The 17,899-nt window shown below is 39.4% G+C and overlaps 1 protein-coding gene across 7 annotated transcripts in view; it reads right to left on the bottom strand.

The window, feature by feature from the left end:
* Positions 1–17,899, bottom strand: part of ATP8A1 (ATPase phospholipid transporting 8A1) — a 211,340-nt gene that overhangs the window by 33,267 nt on the left and 160,174 nt on the right. For all 7 annotated transcript variants that reach the window (XM_071221301.1, XM_024573893.3, XM_024573897.3 and 4 more), the window contains 5 exons: positions 13,541–13,724; positions 13,335–13,445; positions 6,887–6,961; positions 6,660–6,782; positions 3,227–3,305 (listed from right to left, as the gene is read on the bottom strand). In XM_071221301.1, coding sequence (XP_071077402.1) covers positions 3,227–3,305; positions 6,660–6,782; positions 6,887–6,961; positions 13,335–13,445; positions 13,541–13,724 — 572 coding nt within the window. The remainder of the gene's footprint in view (positions 1–3,226; positions 3,306–6,659; positions 6,783–6,886; positions 6,962–13,334; positions 13,446–13,540; positions 13,725–17,899) is intronic.

The raw sequence follows: 17,899 nt of genomic DNA, 5'->3' as shown, positions 1-17,899 counted from the left end.
CAGGTGAATCATTCATTCTCATATTTTCTCATCTCTGGACCCTTAAGAGTCTTAAAAATTATTGAGGGTCCTCAAAAGCTTTGTTTATGAAATTTCTAGCTATGGTTACCAAATTAGAAATTAAGACAGAACGCTTAAAAATATGTACTGATATGTTTAAAAATAACAGTAACTACCCCAATAAACGGTACTATAAATAATAGATTTTATGAAAAATAATTATTTTCCAAAATGAAAAAAAAGAGAAAAATAGGCATTGTTTTACATTTAAAAAATCTCTTTAACATCTGGTTTAATAGCAGACAACCAGATTCTCACTGTTTTTCTAAATATATGAGGGAAATCTAACTTCCCAGTGAGGTAGGGTTATAAAGGCGGGGAGTATTTTAGCAATCTTTTCCAATAATTGGGCCTTCTTTGGTAGTAGATCAAAACTCAACAATCAGTTTCTTAAAGAGGCAGAGACAGTTCCTTCGAGGTTTGTTGCAGGGTGGACTTTTGGTACTCTCTTACATTGAAGTGCATTGGTCCACTTGGCACTTGGAATGGGTCTTTTGCCCCGGCACGATACTGTAACCCCAGCTCACAACTCCAACAATCCACAAGGCACTTGACCCTGACACAACCCTGGCACTTTGGTACCCAGCAGAAGTGCTTCAGGCGTACTTCCCATTTTGTCACACACAATATGAGTAAGACAGGTATCAGGTGTAGAGACTTAGTAAAAGTACTAGTTTTACAGTGTCTTCAAGAGTATTCTTAAACTGAAACTGGCTTTTTTAGTGGCTTTTTAAGTGTGGGTACTTGGCAATGAGGAATATAATGACTGCTAGTACAGTGGATTCTCTGTTGCGCCAAAATACCAGCAGTTTTACTCATCATTGCTCTTGTGTCAGCAGTGAAAAAGATGAATAATGTCTTGATAACATTATAAAACATGTGAAGCTACGAAATTTTGATCTCATGGACCTACTGGACCACCCAAAGGTCTTCGGTATTCCCAAAGGTCTACAGACTGTACTTTGAGAACTGCTGAAGTATGTGAGTCAGTAAGTTTATTTGAAAAAATAAACTTTAACTGGAGAACTTGTCTAAGGTCAAGGAATCCTGAATGGTACCCTGGCTTTCCATATCCATGGCTCCAAAACGTGGAAGTAATCCAAATCTCCATCAACCGCTCAATGGGTAGCAAAACATGATAGAGCCTTCGAATGGAGTATTTTTCAGCCACAAAGAGGAAGGAAGTATGGAATCATGCTGCAGCACAGACAGACCAAGGCCACACATCGCAGGCTCCCATTTAGATGAAAGGCCCAGAGCAGAAAACTCCACAGAGATAAAAAGTAGTGGTTACCGGGGCCTTGGGGGAAGGTGGGGGAAGCGGGAAGTGACTGCTAATGGGTATGGGGTTTCCTTTATGGAGTGATGAAAATGTTCTGGCATTAGATAGTGGTGATATTTGCATTATTCTGTGAATATACTAAAAACCACTGAATCGTGTAATTTAAAAAGGTGAATTTTATGGTATGTGAATTATATGTCCAAAAAAAAAATCCCATTGTGGTTCTCCTAGCCTATGGAGTCAGTATTCTATACTTTAATCAGATTTCTTACCGCACTCACTTGCATGGCCTAAAAAATGAGCGGAATTTACTGCTGTACTGGCAAAGCAATGAACAAAGGCACGAGATGAAAATCTCTGCCGAGGACAGGAAACCGCTGCCTTCTCCCAGCCTCCCTCACCCCCTTCTGCCACTCGCTCTCGTTAACTCATCCGTGATGTTCCGAGTGCCTACACGGAGCAGGGCTCTGGTCTAAGTACTGTACCCACAGAAGGGAATAAGCAAACAGTTTCCCGAGTTTCTGGAGCTCTGATTCTAACGGAGGAGAAAGACAATAAAAAATAAGCAGAGATATCAGACCTTGCTAGACAAGCCCCATGAAGAAGACACAAGACAACAAGGGGATAGAGGGACAGGAGCAGTGAGGACAGTGTTGGTGGCTCTTTCGGATAAAGGTGACCTGAGCGGGCCTCTCTGAGCACAGACCTGGGGAGTGAGGGAATGCTTGGGGGCCAGCCGGGAGGGGGAGAGTGGGGGGCAGTCAGATGGAGGAGCCAGCCAAGGTTGGGGCTGTGGATTCTGTTCTCAATGTGATAGAAGTCTGTGGGGTTTTTTAAATCCTTACCCGGGGATATGTTTATTGATGAGGAGAGAGAGAGAGAGAGAAACATTGATTGTTTGCTTCCTGTACACTCCCTGACTGGGGATGGAACCTGCAGGCTAGGTACGTGCCCTGCCAGGATTGGAACCTGCAACGTTTTGGTGTACAGGACGATGCTCCAACCAGATGAACCACCCAGCCAGGGCAGTGTGTGGGTTTTCGAGGAGAGAGGCACCTGGTCAGATGCTCTTATTACAAGGACCACTTTGGCTGCTCGAGGAGAAGCGACTGCAGGTGGGCAAGGATGCGTGGGCAGCCCTCTCTTCTGCGGGCGATCATTAACTCACAGTCAGTGAGGCGAGGCTTGTGCCATCAAGGAGCTGACAGATCCCTGGGTGGGGTTTTAATTAGTATAGTTCAGGAGCAGAGGCACCGAATGGTCGGCTGTCTTCCTCAGAATCTTAAGGCAAGGTCTGCTAGCAGCACCAACTTAAGCATCGCAGAGATCTTTTTCTAAAGTGGCTACTTCATCATTTTTATGTATATAGGAAATTCACCATGATCCTACCTTTCAAAACTGACAGAATAACATCACTTCCTTAAAAGAAGCAGAGAAAGAGCTTACGCTCCAAGATGAACATAAAAAACAGACTGAAAGTCTCATTTCAGGCAGCGGCTCGAGTCTACTCGAAAGTACTAGCTTGTCCGATTAGGTCCAGTGCCGAGAGCGCGGTACAAGCCTCATAGGTGTAATAAAATATTAGCACTATTTTCTTCAAACAATACATCAGCACAGGACCAAAAATGCCCTAAAATTTAATTCTCTGCAAGTTGGGAAAACATGAGAAGTAGAGAAGAAAGGCTTTGCATATATTAAATCACTTTGCTCCCAAAGGAATAATAAAAACCTTTAAAGTGTGTACGGCTTTTGGATGCATGTATTCTAGGTTAAGGAATACCGTTTAATGAAACACTGCTGTAACTTTTAACATATATCGATGATGAATTATTTTTCTAAAAAAGTAAAAAGTCATCTCTTAGCATTCATATCCTTTCTACTTACCATACTGAAGGGCTTTTAGTGGAAACCAAAACAGAATAACTGAGTGGAAGAGGCCATTTAAACAATGAACCCAGAAAACCTGAGGGAAAACAAAAATCCATGAGAACCACTTGCGATCAACTAGCTCTGTGAACTCTGACCTTTCTTTTTATCTGGGAGCTAGATTCACAAAACGTGTCTCTGTCGGGCCACCACTGTGAATTAATAGAACTGACAGACACTTTCTGCCTCTTAGACCTTCATGGGTCATTTATTTATTTTTATGTTTCTCAAAATGTTTTTCAGCTTCACTGAAATTTTTTTTCTACCCTTTAAAACCAAGTATTAAACATTTAAATTTCTGAAAAAGAAAAATAAAATTTATAATAATGCAGACCCGGGAATTCTTTTGAGTGGGACTATTTTCATAATTCCAGAAAAAGAGACTTTTGAAAAGATCGAACTGGGTGAAATCCTTACTTTCTCTTTCTCGTGTGCCACAGAAGTGTAAACTTTTCGATGGTAAGGACATAATGCATTCATATTCTTCCTCTTTCTCCATGTATGTGTGTGTCTATATGCATATACACACATTATATACTAAAACTAGCTGGTGTTACATTTAAATCGTATAATTTCCTCGTAAAGCATTGCACTAAGTAAAAATATAACTGAATTTATAAAAGGCTTTCACAATTTTTAATGCCTGTCAACATCAAACTTTGCACAATTATAATATCATTTAATAGTTATTCCTTTCGACATCAATTGCATTTTAAGAACAAGAGAGCAAGCATCACTGGTGCTTTCTTTTGCTTTGTAACCTGAATATGAAGGATTAATTTATAGGAACATTTTAGAATTCTTATGGCCCTTTGAACAACTGCAGTTTGTCATTTAAAAGTGATTCTTGCAAACAAAACTTATGCTAAATAAAACTGTCATGTATTAATAGTTTTAAGCTGTTCAAACAACAGAAATTAAGTTGCCTGCCTCCCAAAATTTTCCACTGTGATCTCAATCTCCTTTGTTAGCTCACGCAGCCACACTGGATTGTATGATCCAATTTACGCTCCAATACATTACACATTTGAACTTGTGTTACTCATTAACCTTTGTCTCTCCCCCTCACTATGTCATTACCACAAGTTTTTATTTGACAGAAAGCACAGGTGGGTGCAAGAAAAATTAGTTCTACTTTTCCATTTTCCTGACCGCTACTTATTGTCACATGCTAATCCTTTAACCCCTGTCACGACCTCCGAACCTCCGACCCTTTTTACCATAACAAACGTAATCATCCTCATTCAGGGTGACAATGCTTCTCCACTGGGTACCCACAGCAACTGCCTGGTGTACAACCCTGCATTTTGTAGCCATTTGTCCCTGAATTTTAAAACACTTACATGGGATTTAATCAGGGAATTTTCACTGAAATCATGAGAAAGATCCATAAACCCTATGAAAAAACGGTGGGCAACTCATGTATATATAAATACTGAAATGGATACAGAAGTACAGGGGTGGGCAAAAGTAGGTTGCAGCTGTTCATATGGGGAAGACAAATGATAAAATAAGTACAACAAGAAAATAGTCTAGCAGACTCACAACTGTGAATCGGCTTGTGCCCAGCCCTGTATAGTCTATTTGGACGGATCTGATGAGTTCTGGTGATGCATGGGCTCTGAGGATAACGAGACACTCTGTGAACAACGACAACAAAAACCAGTAAAGTTTGCAAGGATGGATGCACCCACATTAACACTACTCTACCTGCTATACTTTCTCCCTGGCCACGAAACCATGTCCAAACTGTGACACGTGAAGGGCAGGAAAGGATGTGACTTTCCAGGACTGGCTTTGAGTAATCCTGTGAGAAACTGTGTTGATAAGTGAGAGTCCCAGGGCCAAGTTTGTGGCTGAGAAGGTAACTCTCTAGGGAGCACTTTGGTGCCTGAGCCACAGTGGTTTGGGGACCTGCAGCTGAGGTCGATACAACAGTCTAGGTCACTGAGAGCTATTGTTAGGACGCCAGCATGTCTGGACCGTTCCTAGCTCTCAGCTCACCTTCTCAGCTCACAGGCCACTGTGGCCTGCCATTTGAAAAGACCCACCACAGGTAATGGAAAACATTACGGCAAGGTGGTGGAGTTTAATACAAATTGGACTTCATAAATAAGTTTAAAAAATCCAGAATTAAAACATTCAAAAATTAGAAGCATGGACATTTCATATCATAAATAGCAATAGTTTTAAGAGACTAATAAAAATACTTTTCAGAACCAATGGTCTAAGTCCAAGAATGCTTCAGTTTTTTTTAATTATCCATATTCAATGATTTAAAATAATGCCATGAAGTTGTACGTATGCGCACACCTGGACGTGCATGCGTGGCCCATTCGTGAAGACCTGGTCTCAGAAGGTGAATAGCATCCTGGCCGTAAACTCAACCCTCACATTTATGGTGTGAGCTTAGAGGCACTGAAACACCTGTTTCATTTGATTCTCTTGGTATCCTGAGAAGAAATGTCCTTCAAGAGCTTTAAAAATTAATAAATATTTAAAGTATCCTACACTAACTGTCCTACATTCAAAACACTGAATCGAGGTCACATATAATTATTACTAACATGCTAACGAATATATACCCCATTAAATGGGAAAAATTCAGGGAAGATGTATTATATTTGCTACTTTTATTATAGTTTCCAAATGGCATCTATTTAGGCTGTTCGAAAATTAGAAGTTTTTTTTTCCTCATACTAATCTGAAACCAGAATTACTAGAAAATGCCACTGGAAACACTTTAGAACGTGTACTTCCAGGGAAGCAAACTGCAGAAAACGAGCAGTTTCTCTTGGGGTGAGTCAACGCCACAGACCAAGTGAGGCCAGATGTAAACCCAGAACGTGATTTTAGATAAAATGTTGGATATTTGACCTTGTATTTCAAATTTTATGGCCTGGAAATACTGAGTATGATGACTAAATGAGTTATTTCCCAGAGACTACCATTTTTAATGCTCAATACACACAATCTAGTATTCTAAAAAGGACAAAGTTAGTCCACACAACTGCAAATTAATAAAGAACGCTCCATCCCCCTTCACCACTTTGCACGTGTAAAGACAGCCCCTCCCCCCACCAGCGGCCACCTCCCCATAGCCCTGCCGGGACAGACAAACTAGCCAGGGACCGAAGGACACTCCCGGCTGTCTGTCAGCCCCCGTTTCCTGCTGCCTGGCAAATCCCAGCAAATCATGGACACATTTTCAGTTTATTACAAAGTGCACCGAGCCCTTATCAGTCCGTACCTGCACCTCAGGCAGATCTGACTTGCCAGGGTCCACACCCTGGAGCTGCTTCCTTCACTTTGGAAGAAGACCAGGTACCCAAGCAGTCAGAGCGGTAAAGCAAGATCCCGCTCCCCCGTGTGCTGGGACATCATATCCTACCTTGGTGTTGAAGTCCAGGGCGTTCTGAGATGTTTTGTATAACTCCGGATACTTCAGCATATTCTCTTTCCTGCACGATCTCTCAAAGATTCCCAGAGTTAAGGGAGGCATTGCTGTGAACATCTGAAGGGCACAAACAGGTCATCACACCCAGCAGCCACAGGCAGGGTGAACCTTCATTCCAAAGTGTTCAATAAAACAGGAAGGACCAACTGTCCCGGACTTACCACATTATAAAGACCTATACACCATCTCTCAAAGAGGATCTGTCCCGAAAAGCCGTTAACAAAGGCAAACCAGATCTGGAAAGAAAACCCAAACCCCCCCAAATTAGAACACACAAAAATAAGTGCACTGTGTACTCAACACTGCATAGTAGCGTATGTTCACGACTCTCTTGAAAATGGTATTTCTTTGCTTTACTTTTTAATTTGAAGGAAGCTTTCATGAAGGATCTGTTATTTAAGTCAAAATTGGTTCCACTTGAATTAAAAAAAAAAAAAAACCCTGACATCACTAGATAATCATAGGTTTAAAAAAATTTAAATATAATCTTGTTTTCTAAAAGGCACTTCAGGGGCTATGTTTTATGCCATTACATTTGTAGAACTTTATTTTCCTTTTAAAGTATGTCCTGATAGTTATTTAAAGATTATTGTTTTTTATTATAAAATAACACGTTTATTTAGAAAATAATTTCCTGTAATAATACCATCATCATTTATTTTCTTCTGTGTTAACTGTATCCATATATGTATCATTTATATACATTCAGAAATTTACCTTACAGGAACCCTGCTGTATACGGATAATGCCATGTCCTACTCCACCTCCTGTTAACATCATGTAACACACGTTTTTTCAAGTTGTTACGTATCCTTTAAAATGATGTGAATGGATGTGTAGCCTCTGCAGGTGGCTGTAACTATTTCTGGATGTCTAGCTTGGTTCCAGTTTTTGCTATTATACATGATTCTGAACTGCATTTTCTTATACAGAAGTCCCACACATTTCTATTTCTTTAGAATGAGTTCTTTCATTTAACAAAAGGCAGCTTTGTTGAAATATAATTGATATACAACAAACTGCGCACATCTAAGGTACACACCTTGGCGAGTGTGAATATGTGTACATACTCGTGGAACTGTCACCATAATCAAGACAACAGACACAGCACCACCTCCAAAAATTTCCTTGGTGCCTCTTTGTTTTTGTTTGTTTCTGGTTTTTTTTTTAGAATGAATTCTTAAGAAGTAGAATTAATAGGTCAAAGTATATGAACTTTTTAAATAGTTCTTGATAATTACAGCCATTAGAATATGAAATATGAACTTATGTTAAAATATTTTATAACAGATTTATGCTTTGATAAAAATAGATCTTTAATAGAACACAATGTTATATACTTTGTAATTCTCTTAAAAACAGAAATCTTAATGTTGGATACAAAATTAAGGGGGAATATAGAGAGATTTTCCCTAATATGTTTAAGACAAATGGTAGCTAGAGTGATATTAGTAAATCAATAATTCCTACATTATTTAAAATGCAATTAAAATCACGTTGACCTGGGAGAGTAAAAAGCTGGCCCAGCCATGAGATTACACAAATACAAACACAAAACCAAAACATAAAAACAACAAGAAACCTGTTTGGAGGAACGCAGGCTTGACATGCCCCTCAAGTGAATTTTTGAATTGGAGTTGCAGGGACTTTGCTACACTTCACGTTTCATTTAACCTCATTATGGAAGCATGAATTGCTACACATTCACCATTTATCAACATGTACCCAGGCGGGCCTCCCCATGAACAGTTTCTGTACCCACACTGATCTTTCTTCTTCTTATCGGAAAGGAAGGATTGAGCATAGGTAAAAAAAAACGAATGTTTACTTCATGCGATGAAAAACATAAAAACAAAGTAGCAATAGCACACAAAAATAAGCCCAAGTTGTGTTAGGGTTGTAACACACGTGAACAGCAACGCCCATTATCTGCACAACAGCAGCACAGAAACTGGACACAAATTTGATATTGTTGCTTGCTCTGCCACATATATTTACAGAAAAACTTGAACATTCGTCCTAAACAAGGAGCTTCATCATTCATTTGTGTATGCAAACTTGAAAAGAATTTAGCATCTTCGTGTGAACTTAAATTTATTCTTTAGGGTGGTGCCGCTGACTTTACTTTTTTTTTTTTTTTTAAAGTGTTAAATATACATAAATTGACAAGACAGACTTCAATGCTTGCTATTGGGGTTTCAGGTTTGGCCTTTGTGAGATGTGGATTATGTAAATACATATTTGTGATACTCTGAGTGATGGTAATGTTCTCTCTGAAGGTGACTATGGTCTATTGTGGTGTTACACACAAAGAAACTCTTAGGGATTTCCTAGGGTACGATGGAAATATAAGGAATTTTTAAACCCAATTTTTCATAATGGCCTCATTAGTCATAAAAACGCAGTTTAATCTTTGTTGGTTTGAAGAAAGCTGAAGCTGTGTGCACACCGAATTAGTCCGATGGGCGTGGGTCAGCTCAAGGCATCTGCAATCATCATTACTGAACGATATAAAAATTTATGTTAATAAACTTATTGTGTGTGAGTAATATTTGCAAATGTGAACAATCTCCCAGTTTCTTCGCAAAAATCAAGAGGCGCTGATTCAAATGTGCTACTATGAGCTTGGAATTTAAGAACCTCCCTCAATCTATGAATATTTACAAAAAGTTTCAAACTCCAAGTAATTTGCAAATAAAGCAACATGTCTGTTTTCATAGTTTATTTTAAAAATGCATGAATTTACTGCTTTATGACAGAAATGCAGAAATTTTTAAATGGATAGCTATAAATACATTTTTACCTTTTTAGTTCTCCTACTGAAAGATAAGTACTTTTTAGACATTTTCTTCCTGCATTTTAAAAAAGTTAGTATTCTAATTCCCTTTTTAAAAAAGGAGACACCTTCCAATATAGTACCCTGTGCCTTCCTGCAAACATTTTGGCATTCAAAACCAGAAGGTCTTTAACAGTGAAGTCTGCCAGAAGGCTGATTTCAAGTTAGTCTGAGGTCGTAGTTAAAAGATAAATTAGACACACATCTCACACTAAATAAAACAATGCATACATTACTATAAATACATGAAAGCCCCTCCTTTGACTCAGCCAACACCAGAGATGCAGAAAGAAGACATCGGTTCCTCTGGAGAGGCATCTGTATTATTTAAATTCACAGGAAACCCACACCCCAGCACAACGTGTGGGAAAAATATCACCTCACTGACTTTAATCATAGCTTCTAGAAATTAGAAACACTACATTGTTTTGGGATCTTACCAGAAAACCTGGACGCAACCAATCGTTTGAAAGGAAAAAAATCTTATTTTGGTAGGAGGGAGTCAGATGTCTCAAAGAAATGGTACACAAATCACGTTAGAAAGAGCCAGTCATTTCAATGAACACCTAAAGCTGCTGCTGGGCGGCCACCATCAAGCAGGCGTCTTATTCAGCCACCTGCCAAATCTGTATGTATTTGTTTGGCTGTAATTTATGGCCACGAAGTAGCCAGAGAGTGGCATTCCTGGCAACACGGCAATGGGAAAAGCAGTTTTCGCAGATAATCTGTAAACCCCACAGTGTTCCAGACTATTCCTGTATTAGCAAAGCAACTTCAGACCTGCCTCTCCTGGTATTATTTCCAGAGGTCCACGTCCCAGCAGAGGCGTGGCTGCGAAAGCTTCACACGCAGTTTCCCGATGGAGCATTTCTGCATATTAAACAGCAGCTTACACACAGTCAACGACTCTGCTCCCACGCCTGATCAGCACAAAACGCTGAAAGGGGAGACTGGAGACTGGCAGTTGTCCTCACTAGGGACATTCAGTGATGTGTTTTCTGTCTATTCATTCACAGTATTGACATGAGCCATTAACATCTGCAGGACTTGTTTTAGCTGGCCCACGTTGGGTATCTGGGAATTGGTGGAAAAGGTCAGTTTGGCTCCAAGATAGTTGAATTCCATTCAAAGTACATTTCCTTAAAGGGCTAAAAGAAAAATAACTTAAAAAAAGAGTTTTCCAGTAGAGTTTAGGACTTAACTTCTTTTTCAACGTTTAAAGAATTTGGTCAGTGTTAAATATCTCATGAAGGGGCTTTAAATTCAAAGCCAAGTGAAATTTAGGGCTAATCAAACACAAATTGTATAATGCTGGGTGGAAAAGAGTACAGAGTCGGTTTTCCATTTCAGTTTAATTTATTTTATTTCCCCTATTAGTACATTAGTTTTGCCCACTTCACTGCTGATTGTCAATGATCTAGATTAAAAAAAATTGAATTGAGTATTCTTATTTCATTTTATAAAATTAAGTTTTTGTAAGCAGACTTAACTGTTACCCCTGGCTTTAAAGTCCCAGTATCTTTAAAACTGTATGAAAATAAAGTATATAAATAGACATTATTTTGAATGAGAAAAAGTATAATTAGAAAAGCAAATAACTACATTGGAGACTGGTAATCAAAAGTAATTATTTCAGGAAAAAGGTCACAAATTTATATATACAAAAAATAATATATAGTTTATATATACAAATACATACTATGTATTATATATAAATATTATATTTTATACATACAAAAATAATAATTTTGGATCTCATAAGCTATTTTGGAGGCACACTTTGCTTCAAAACACGGACCCCTATAGACCAAGTCAGTTGTAGTGAACAATTAGTTAAGTTTACAGATTATCCTGTTTGTGTTTCCAAGTATTTGATTATTTTATCTAATGGGTTGTAACCTAATTACAGATTTTTAGTGACCAATAAATCAAACGGCTTGCACACTTGAAAACTAAGTTTCAGTTTGCAAGCTGACTCATGGTAAGAACTGTGCTCAGTCAACACTTAACACAGAGACAAGCATTCCGACAGAGGCCCAGAGAACGGCTGAGCCAAACTTGCAGTAGTCCCAACTCATCTGTCAACAGGGTAAACGTGAAGTCTAGGTTTTTGTTTGTTTGTTTACAGTGTTGCTTCTATGGTGTCAAGCATGGGATGCTATTTTCAGACAGCAACGGTTAGGCTGCATCTCTTCTCACAGATGTGTGGGAACAGCCAGCAGGTTAGAGGGCGAGGTGGCATAAACAACATCGGCAGGGAAGCCCTGGGCATAGGTGCCTCTGGCAGGAGGGGCGGAAGGAGGGTTTCCTTAACACGCTACAGAGAGGCCACCTGCATGCTCCCAGGAGCTGCAGGAGGAGCAAGAAACTGATAACATCTAGAGCTTAAGTATATTACAAATACTGCTTCTGTTGACAAAACGGCCATATGTGGGGGGAAAAAAAGGTAACTTATATGTTACTTCCTGATTGACGGTGCAGATCACTTATTTATGCACTGGTGCTTTGCTGCCCAGTATGGCAGCCGCTGATACGCATCTGCTTTTGAACACTTAGTATGAAGAAGAGAATGTAAAATATCACCTTAAGGACTTTATAGTGATTGTATGTTGAAATGATAATATTGAATATACTGAGTTAACTAAAATGTCACTTAAAAATTAATTTGGACTTTAATTTTTACTTGCTACTAATGTGGCTTCTAGAAAAATTAAAATTATGCCTGTGGTTTGCATTGTATTTCTATTAGCAAGCACCTGGAGGACAAGCAATAAGCTTGATTTACTATGTAGTTGCTGAAGGGAGCCTGGTGCCCAGCACCCACTGGGTGCTGTGTGCAACATTGTAGGACAAAATACATCCCTTTGGAAGGGAATATTCTTGACCCAGGTTAAGTTTTCATTTAAAAAATATATTTGACATATGAAAAAGAACATGGAATTTCTTGCTATCCAGACACAGGAATTAAATATTCCGATAATTTTTAGATTGATTCCTCATTATCTAAACTCTTAACTACCAACCAAACTCAGAAACCAAAACAGATTGGTAGCAAGGGATACTTATGTATACAAGTGCCTAAGTTTGAAACGTAGTAAGAACTACAGGATGACCAATACTAGCATAAGTGCTGATGTAGCCTTTCTGGTTCTGTTTCTTTGCTCCCCCCCCCCGGCCCACTGCAGAACTGCTATCCTCAGTTTTCTGTCTATCAGTCCCTTCGTTTTCTTTTAAAATACAACTTGTATTTATGTATCCCTGAACAGTGTATTATTTTCTCTTGTATGTTTTTGAGCTTTATAAAAATTCTATATAGTTTATAGTCTTTTTAAAACTGAAAACAATATTTCCCCAGCAATTCTCAGTCAACATTTCTTACCAAAGCAATGTACCTTTTTTAGCCAGAATTTAAACATTAATTATTCTCCATGGCTGACAACCTTTTGTTACAGGGGTGTCCAACCTTCTGATGTGTCTGGGCCACACTGGAAGAAGAGTTGTCTTGGGCTGCACAGTAAATACACAAATGCTAACAAAAACAAAAAAATCTATTACCGTGTTAAGTAAATTTACGACTTTGTGTTGGGTCGCATTCCTGGTCATCCTGGGCTGCATGTGGCCTGTGGGCCGCGGGTTGGACACCACTGTAACATGTTTAGAAGTCATATAAAGTGGGCAAACGGATTAACTAAGATGAGAACATGTCTTCATAAAGAAAATTTCCTTACATATCTATGCAAGTAGCAAGGAATTAAACCTTAACCTGCTATTACCTCGATGATGTAGAGGACTATATTCTTGTAGAAGCAGTACAAAATGCACTTGGAGACTCTGTTATAGTTCCAGGCACCGTGAACCATCAATAAATTCTTCAAATACTTGAACTGAAACAAGAGTGGGAAACGTCAGTATTTTCCTTTTCCGCGTGTCAGCGGACTGACTTGGCTGGTGGGCTCTGCAGCCCACCATAGCTCCCTACCTGAGCTATGGAGTAATCTGAAGAATTGGCTGCCTGGAGGCCTTCGTTACCGCTTATGCCCACACCCACGTGCGCCGTCTGAATCATGCTCACGTCGTTGGCTCCGTCGCCGATTGCGAGCGTTATGACTTTGACTTGTTTCTTCACCATCTCAACGACTTCGGATTTTTGAAGAGGAGAAACCCTTCAATTAGAACAAGTGATCAATTAGCTCTGTTTTCTGGGGGAAAAAAAGCCATTCTGAAATGTCAATTGTCTTGAAGGACAGAAGAAGCAGAAGAGCCAAATGAATATGTAATTCTATGCAGAACCATTATGGAAAAGTCTTAGGTTTGCAAATGTTTGGTTCTCTGTTAACCTGGATGCCACTTCAAGGGAAAAAAATAACACTGAAGTCTTAGAAGCAAACCTCTAGGAGACAAACCAAAACTATGATACCTGGTTAAGACTAGTTTATCAGTTTATAAGTACTAGTTTATTTTTCTAACAAGTTTGCATTAACTTGTTAGAGAAATACCACTTGAGTTCAGAAATTCCATTACTTCCTAACAAATTACATCAGCATTTCTAATTTTTCACTTTTGAATGAAAAAAGTCAGACCGGCTGTTGAACAGTAGTCCAAATACTAACTTAGGCCTATACCATTTGTGGAAGTGAAAAGCTCTGAGCCACTGAAAGCTGATTGTAGGCAATGTAACACATTTAAAACTACTGAAAACTCTACTTAAATTAACAGTAGGGAACTGGCTAGCCTCTCGACCTGTTCTCATACACCATGGTCAATCAACCATGGTAAATACCAAACGCTTGGTTATGTAGTTCATGCGCCTCAATTTCCTTTCAAAGCTACTAACTAATGGCCAACTAGAACCAAACGACCTTCTGCGTAAACGGGATTCAGGAACAGAGAACAGCAGCACCCATACTGAAATCATTCTTGGTATTAACTTTGGATCAACTTATCACACACTCTTAAGAAATAAACCCCCCAACGACAGAAGGGTTCAAAGACAGAGTGCGTGATTGCAGTGAGTACACTGTGTACTCTACCTTGGCGACTTAGGAGAAAGAAAGGAAAACTAAACGGTGAACTGGCTCGGAAAACTATGAAGATAGTAACTAAATAGTGAGAAACAACTATCAAACAATACTCGTGAACAAGAAAAAATAACTCAGAGCTAAATTCTTTATCAAGTGGAGTGGTTCTCTCAGAATGTCTACTGGAACATCTGGTACATCACTTGTTACTCTATTTAAAAACAAAGATCACTACTCTGAAAGAGTCAGCATCTTGCTCATTTCCCTGATTGCCTCTTTGGGAAAAATTCCTAGCAGCGGATATTCAGCACAGATATGTACTTTCAAGAGGCCCCACGGCCCTTCAGAAAGGCTCCATTCAGCCAGAGCAGCTCTGGGTTTGATTTCAAGTTTGAGAATCATCACCTTAGGCTCTGAGTCGCGTGCAGAGTGAACCAGTCTCCTCGTTTGGTATACCTAGAGCTGATCCCAGACAGGTGCTCAGTAAAAGGTTGCTATATGAACGACTTATTTTCAAGGGTTTCTTTGGGTTTCCTTCCCGAGTCCCGCAATCGCGCGAAGTGGCACAACCGTGAGCACAGTAGGATGGATGAGGATCAGGCCATGCACTAACGGGCTTTTGCGCTGTTAGCCCCCATTTTTCTTTGACGCAATTTTCATGTCATTTTCAAATTTTATCTAATTTTTCTTAACAGACTAATAGAAACTGGTAACCCCACTAGCTTTAGGCCAGCGTTGTAGACCTGACATTCAGTAAAGGTGGAAACTTAAATGGACTAAAGACCCACAAATGGATCTTAAATGGACCCATGTAAAAACACAAATGGGAAATGGGCATGAAAAGAGAGACTCATTTGAAAATATTTATCGAATTTTCTTCACAATTTAACAGTCTTACAATGTAAACACACGAAGTCGCACTATCAGTGGAGCTAGAAAGCAGTGGCATTTTTTCATAAGTGAACATGTTACAAAGGAGCCATCTCCACATCGTAGCTAGTGGTAGCGATTTAAAGAAGCATCAGAAAAGAGCTGGATTAAACTTTGTTTTCTTTCTTCACGGCTACAATGACCAATCACTGCTTTCTCTGCTGGACACTGCAATTTTCAATCCCCCCAAATCAGAACTGTGTGCAAATCTTCCCCAACTCTGTGGGCGTGGTTAACTCAGGTGTTAAACACAGAATACAAATCCCCGTGGCAAGAACAAGGTCTATTTTTTAAAAAAAAATCTGATGATGAGGTGAGAGACATCCCCCAATCACCCGCTCCTGTTACTCGCTAAGGCATCTGCTTCTGTTACCAAGTTAAAGGAGACAGCTGGGTTGGACAAAGACTCAAGATACAGTGGAAACCTCTTTATTTGAGGGGTGTGATGTAGCAACTGGATGCTAAATAGATGTCAGATTTAAGTGGGGATTCATAAAAAATAAAATACACCTACTTCAAACGTTAACTCAAAATATAATGTACACACGTGTGATGCAGGGTTTCAAAGAACCTTACTTTCTTTGCCTAGGGGTCTGCGTTTGCAATTCTACATATTTTGGTTGCAGGAGCCTCCCTCATGAGGTACCATCCATGGCTGCTCTCATTAAAGTGAAGACCAGAATGCAATGCTGCCCTTCACCCAACTCAAAAAGTCTTTCTAGAGCATTATACCTGGTTTCTCTGGCAACAGTTTTGACTAGATTATTCTTTTGAAGACTTAGGACATATTTAAATAGGGGAGGATGACTTTAAGCAGCAGCACAGGAATAAAGAGATTAGGGAAGAAGCACCCACTGATATCCGGTAAACACTCCGTCTGCCCCTGGAAGCAAAGAGTGGGGATGCACAAACAAGCGACCTTCCCTCTCTGGCGTGAGGTGCTGGGGGCACCCGCCAGCACGCCTCAGGGAAGACATGTGGTTTCAGGGGGCTCCAGGTACCCAAGCCGAAATCAGTTGAAATGATCCTCTATGTTTTCAAAGCATCCATTTAAAAAATTGTTCCTTGCTATACAAAGGGGCTACAAGATGGCAAAATAAATGACAAGACATTAAAAATGAGTGCAGCATAAAGCTTTTTGATATAATTCGCAGTACCTGACGATGCTGGAGGATATAGAAATTAGATTGATGAGCTAGAATTTGACTTGGTCTCAACAAGGAAAGCTCATAGCAGGTAAAAGAAATAGCATACATTAAAGTTTTTTAACTTCATGTTAAAAATTATCCACAATATATTCCTTCCCACTGTTTTGTTCCTACCTCATAAAAGGTCACTTACTTCACTCATTAAAGTTCCTTTCCTTTTCTTTTGTACACTTGCTTCCACTTTGTACAATTTCCATAATAGTCTAGAACAGCTATTTTCAACCTTTTCATCCCATGGCACACACACACTAATTACTAAAGTCCTGCGGCAAGCCAAAAAATATATTTCTTGCCGATCTGACAAAAAATAGGTATAATTTTTATTCATTCACACCGGACAGCTATCGTTGTGTTGCTGTCTTTTTAAAAAAAAAATAATTTGACAATCCAAGGGAAAAGAGGTCAGTGCTCCTGACTAAATAGCCAGGTGTTGCCTGCTTTAAAAATTCTTGCGGCACACCAGGTGAAGATTTCCGATCTAGAACACAATCACTATGCAAGTGAATCCTTCCAAATGTCTGTCAAAATCCACACATCCATGGTTGAGAATATTTAAAACCTTAATTTTACAAACACCCATTGTGACCCATGTAAAATCCAGAAATGTCATACAAGCACTGTTTTCTACCCTAGATACAAATATTTACCACTCACGGATCTGCATTAGGATGTAAATTATTCACAGTCCTCTTCTCTTCTCCCGTTGCTCTTTATTCTCCAGGAGAAGTCAGAGCCCCTGTAGCAGAATAGCGCGTACCCAACACGTCCTGTAAGGGTCTGCTTCTCTTCCCCGTGGCTCCACAGACAGAGGGTGGTCCTTTGCGACACAGCCTAGCAGTGCGCTGAGCGCAGTATGCTTTTCAGATGCTATTTTGGCTGTACTTTCTGCACATGCTATTCATTACTTTCTTTATTTGCCGTGTAGTAACTCTCACGGCCCTGTGAACATTAGAGTGTAGTACTGGAAGTTTTTTACCATTGAAACTAGAATATATATAGAGTGGCCCAAATGATATGAGCCTCATTTTGCACTCTTTTAATGAGATGAGCTCAATGAATCACCTCTTTGAATGAAAAATGGATAAAAATTATATATGCAGGTATACACATAGACACATCATAAGGAACATTTTAAGGGACTTTCTGTAGGTAGCCAAAAAGGGTACAATAATCTATCTTACT

The sequence above is a fragment of the Desmodus rotundus genome, chromosome 4 (assembly GCF_022682495.2).
Source record: "Desmodus rotundus isolate HL8 chromosome 4, HLdesRot8A.1, whole genome shotgun sequence".
Classification (NCBI taxonomy): Eukaryota; Metazoa; Chordata; class Mammalia; order Chiroptera; family Phyllostomidae; genus Desmodus; species Desmodus rotundus.
Note: the sequence above shows the minus strand (reverse complement) of the source record. Positions and strands in the feature narration are given on the sequence as shown.